Source organism: Triticum dicoccoides, chromosome 6A (assembly GCF_002162155.2).
Source record: "Triticum dicoccoides isolate Atlit2015 ecotype Zavitan chromosome 6A, WEW_v2.0, whole genome shotgun sequence".
In the NCBI taxonomy this organism is placed as follows: Eukaryota; Viridiplantae; Streptophyta; class Magnoliopsida; order Poales; family Poaceae; genus Triticum; species Triticum dicoccoides.
Genome location: NC_041390.1, coordinates 558828308 through 558833156, shown reverse-complemented (window position 1 = coordinate 558833156; position 4849 = coordinate 558828308). Strand labels below are relative to the sequence as shown.

General features: G+C 45.2%; 1 protein-coding gene across 2 annotated transcripts; it reads right to left on the bottom strand.

The window, feature by feature from the left end:
- Positions 1 to 1325: 1325 nt before the first annotated feature.
- LOC119317906 (E2F transcription factor-like E2FE) lies at positions 1326 to 4827 on the bottom strand. Of its 2 annotated transcripts, none has more exons than XM_037592408.1 (10): positions 4532 to 4827; positions 4305 to 4425; positions 4112 to 4189; positions 3951 to 4016; positions 3719 to 3845; positions 3556 to 3623; positions 3386 to 3461; positions 3223 to 3284; positions 2659 to 3070; positions 1326 to 1634 (listed from the first exon to the last, which is right to left on the bottom strand). In XM_037592408.1, the coding sequence occupies exons 1-10, from the start codon at positions 4708 to 4710 to the stop codon at positions 1510 to 1512; spliced, it is 1314 nt and encodes a 437-aa protein (XP_037448305.1). In that variant the 5' UTR covers positions 4711 to 4827; the 3' UTR covers positions 1326 to 1509. The 2 variants fall into 2 exon arrangements, with proteins under 2 accessions (XP_037448305.1, XP_037448306.1); XM_037592409.1 differs by having other exon boundaries at positions 3386 to 3458; positions 4532 to 4825.
- Between the last annotated feature and the right edge of the window lie 22 nt (positions 4828 to 4849).

Sequence of the window (4849 nt, the reverse complement as noted above, 5' to 3'; positions counted from 1 at the left end):
GCGGAGGCGGGCCGGGGCGGGGGGTGGGTGGGATGTGGGAGAGATAAAAGGAAGGAGGAGATTTTTCCTGCTGCCCTCCTTATTAAGGGGAGATGGTTGCAGGGGAGAAGGAGATGGGGAGAGGTTGGTGGCTTGCCTTGCCTTGCCTGGTGGGCCTTGGCGGGCCGGCGGCGCAGCGCTCGTGCGACGCAATCTTATTGGTTAGGGCCAGTTTGACTGCCACATAGGTTATTAATAATAAATCTTGCAACATTGATTAACCTCCTCTTATAAATTGACAAGACGACAATTGCGGCAGGATTTTTTGTAGGAAAAGATTCTTGTATATGTTTATTTATTTATTTTTGCAGGGGGGTTCTTGTATATATTTATTTAAGCACAGCTCTTTCAGATCGATCGCGTATGAAATCTGATCTTCCTCCTAGTTTTTTTTTTTGCATGGGATCTTCCTCCTAGTTTATTGGGGTGGTTGCCACTTGGGGCAGTATAATATCTGGTGGTCTCTAATAAGTTCTGGCGTAAGTACATTTTTCATATGAACAGAATAGAACTACTAGCATCTCAATTTTCATGATGTTAATGATTGATGCTACGACTAGCATCGCAATTTTCATGTATCGATTGGCTGTCGGAATTCGGAAAATATGCACTACTGCCCAGCAGCCAGCAGAATTGTTTTATTGTGCATTCAACCAAAAGAGTTGGTTATTAAATGTAGTGCCGCTGTCATGACGCTGGGAATATTTGATGCTAGTTATTAGGAAGACAAAGCTAAGCCAACCATCCTCTTTCATCATAAACAAAGTGAAACAACCCTGGCAATGGCCAGGGGCCACTTGGCTCAATCAACCATCCCTTTCATACACCGTTCCGTAATCTAGACCAACCAAAAGACAACTTCCAACTTCTCACGACAAAACTTTTTTATTTACTAAAGAAAACAGGTGAAAACAAGCGCAGGCTTCTTTGGTATCAAAAGAAGAAAAAGTGCAGGGTTTTTTTCTGAAGGCGAAAACAGGCGAAGGTTTCTAGCAACTCATATGCAAACTTCCTAGCACCCTGCAAATATTATGATTCCTATTGTAATAGTCTGCTTGAATTGGAAAAATACCAGCCTGACAAGTGTTTTGCCTTGCTTTCATATGAATTGTACAGCTAAAATGAGATCATCCAGGCTGTATCATAAAAAGGATACACCTCTGGCGAACAATAGTGTTTTAATGTCAGTTGATTGTCGCTGAAAGATATGCGCAAAACGGAAGCTTCAGAATGCAGAGGTAGGCACACTTGTAGGTGCAAGAATGAACAGTAGACAAAGTTACACATTGACAGTGAGAAAATGTTCCCACTCTTTTTGGACTAGGAAAGCCTACAGATTTCCTGCATTGAGTAAATACAATGAACCCTAGGCCGAGCAATCTATCTGTTTCCCCTCTTCTTCTATTTTGACAAATTGTACAGGTCAAATCCCAAGCATGCAGGACTACCGTGCTTGGGTTTGCAGTTTGCCTACAAAAATCGTTTATTATTAACAGAACTGCCCAAGTGTTGCTGCATGATGCTGCTACCCTGCGAAAATTCAGAGTACCACGACTTCCACGAATCCACGTAGTGAGCAAAGAGGTCACCGAGTGCTGCATTCAGAAGAAATGGGGAAAAACTGTCAGTATTTTGACATTATAACGGAGAAGATTCAATGTCTCATACTGATCCACATGAAAATGTCAACTACAAGCTTTTTTCCTTGATAAATTCTCAAAATAGGTCAGAGCTCTGTAATTGATGGAAAATAATAGAATTGGCCAAATAAATACTATAGTTTATTCTAGTATCTTCTCAAATACGAGTAGCTCACTGAAAAACAATGAGCTTGCTTCCAGAGAGGCAGAGAGCTCACATGCTATCTCTATGAGTCTAACATGATTTCCAAAATCAGATAGATATGCATACTCATATATGTATGGAGCTATGAGCATCTTCTTTCGCACTGGAAATTATTCAGAAAACTACCACTTGCATAGACCGAGTCTACTAACTAACACCAACCAAAATATTACAGATACCAAATTATGAGCAGCCGTGAAAATCTTGTATGGGTATAATACTATTTCTTACATACTTCAAATAAGCATCTCATACTACAAATACAGCATGATTTGTTTCATTTGGAAGGTTGATTCTGAATAACATGATTCACTTAATATGGCATATTTCTTTTTTTTTTGAAAGAAAAAGGCAGACCATTATCTGCCTCATGCATTCAAAACAAGCCGTAGCCCGGATGACCAGAGGTCAAATTACATGGGGTTGTTGGAAGCAAAAAGTTTCCACACTCTTCGGTTTATAGTTAAGAATACAAGGGGAGAAAAAAAGAGAGTGAGGGGAGCAACAGCAGATATCAGTTGGTATGCATGACAAATAAGAAGAATAGCAACCAAAGGCATGTCAGGGAAAATTCAGTAGGCCTCATGCTGTAACTTCAGCTAGATAGGTAGTCATACTGTAATTCCTATTTCCAGCACAATCAACGACAAGTATTTTCCTATCAGAAATTAACATCTGCAGTGACAAAGTGATTGACTTCTCATCATCTAAAAAAGTAAGCAACTTTCTACTAAGGAACAAAACCAGACCAAAGAAGTGCTGATAAATACCAACCTGGGTTCTGGTACTGCGGTCGAAATGAATCGGCAAGGCTCTCCCAATCATGGGCAATCGCCCTTTGTCCAACATTATTACAGTCATCAGGCTCCTGTTTTCTTGCACAAGAAGGGTGGAAAGGCCCATAAACAAAACCACTCTTGTTAACCTGCCCGGGCTGCTTCTGCGCGGCCACGTTGTAGCTCTTCAAGATATCAGCACCGCCCTGTGCCAGCTTCGCTTTCTTCTGGGTTGTTGGTTCCAGCTGGCTTCTGTTTATACCAATGTTAGTGAGTTCAGTTCCAAAGACTCTCTTGTTTGACAGAGTCTTCCTTGCTGGGGATGCAACAATTGTGACACCATTTTCTGCTTTTGGTTTCCCTGCCATGCCCAACCACCAGAATGCAGGCTTCCTTGTGTCCACTTGTGTCTGCGTGAAAAGATTCGAGAACAGATTCAGGAACTTCGCTTATCATTTAGGTGCAAATAACATTTTTAAGACCATGCAGGAGAGATGCATGTATATATGCTGAGTGCAGCTGACATACTTATGAGCTATTTATTTTGTAACAGCATGCATACCTTCTCAATGAGCTTCAGTGAAGACAGCACATTAGCAATGTCATATAATCTCCGGACTTTAGCTGTAGCATAAACATAAGACATACTATTAGCTTTTGTTTGGATTGGTATTCATACTAGTACAGCTGAAGAACTACGCCGAGGAAATAGTACAAATACTAACTTCTCATATTGGACTCCTCATGGCCTTCCCCAAGGAGGAACTTTGCAGCTTCATCAAGTGAGATCGTGCTAACCTGCTGGATGCACAGATTTCATACCAATCAACAACAGTTCCACAAACCATAAATCTTCATCATCAAAACAGAAACAAGGAAATGCAGAATCTCCCACCTCCATGGTAAGGAACAGCTTCACAAAATTTTGAGTGAGCAACCCAAGAGACTTCTCCTTCCTATGATCTGAAGATGTGACAACCAAAATTCAAAGCCTGGCACGACAAAATGAGACTAAAACCATACAGCAAGCCAGCGTTAGAGCGGATAAGCAGCCATACCAGATCTCAGCCGGCAGGGAGGTGCATCAGGCATGTCAGAAGGATTGTCAACTGTTTGGCTCAGCTTCTCGCCCTCCCTTTCGGCCTCCGGATCACCCAGCTTATCATCGTCTTCGTCATCAGACATCTTTACAACATCAAATGGAACAAGGAACAACATAGTCAGGAACTACATTGTTCACGGGTACCACATGGATAGATGCAAAGGAAAGATGCAGACAAGAAAGCATACATTGGCAGCAGATAGCTCCTCCGCCGGCAGAGGAGCCAGGCCAGACTTCTCTCTCAACGCCCTCTCCTGATGAGCAAATACAGGCAGACAAAAGACCAGAATTGAGATGGATCACACTGACATTTCTCGGTGGAATGATCACATGGAAACCAGATGCAAACCTTGAGTTCTCGCAGCGCCATCGGGACCCCTCCGAAGCCTATCCAGGAGTAGCGGTTCTTGGCCTTCCTCGCGAGGATCTACTCTCAGGGGATTGATTGAAAGCAGAATTCAGAACCCCATGAATGAAGATATACTACGAAGAAGTCTATCCGGGAACAGGCAGAAGGATGAGAGGAGGAAGAAAGGGCTCACCCCGACGCTCTCGAGCACGTTGACGATGTCGTAGATCCGGCGCCTCTCGACGCCGAGGCGCCTGGACGCGTCGTCCAGCCCGATGGACTCCACGCCGTCCCGGTCGTACAGGGCCACGAAGCTGCAGGGGCACGCGCACGAGAATTGTGTAAGGGAAACGCAGATCTCTCCACGCGCCAGGACGGATACGGTCATACGGACGCGAAGGAAAGATGGGTGGCACTCACTTGGAGCAGAGCAGGCCGAGCGACTTCTGCTTGCGGCTGTAGGCGTGGTGGCGCAGCCTGGCGCCCCCGCCGCGCTCGGCGAACAGCGGCAGCGGGTTCGGAATCGGAAGCCGCGGGAGGGGCGCCGGCGCCGTCGCCGTCGTCTCCGCGGCTGTCGAAGAGGGGGGCGCCGCGGACATCGTCGTCGCCGCCGCCGATCCGCGTGCGGGCAGAGGCAGGATCTGTGTCGCGCGGCGTGGCGTGGTGGGTGGTATCGGATCGGAGGAGGGAATTGCAATTGTCGCGGTGTTATTATAGACAGATATGAGATGGATAGAT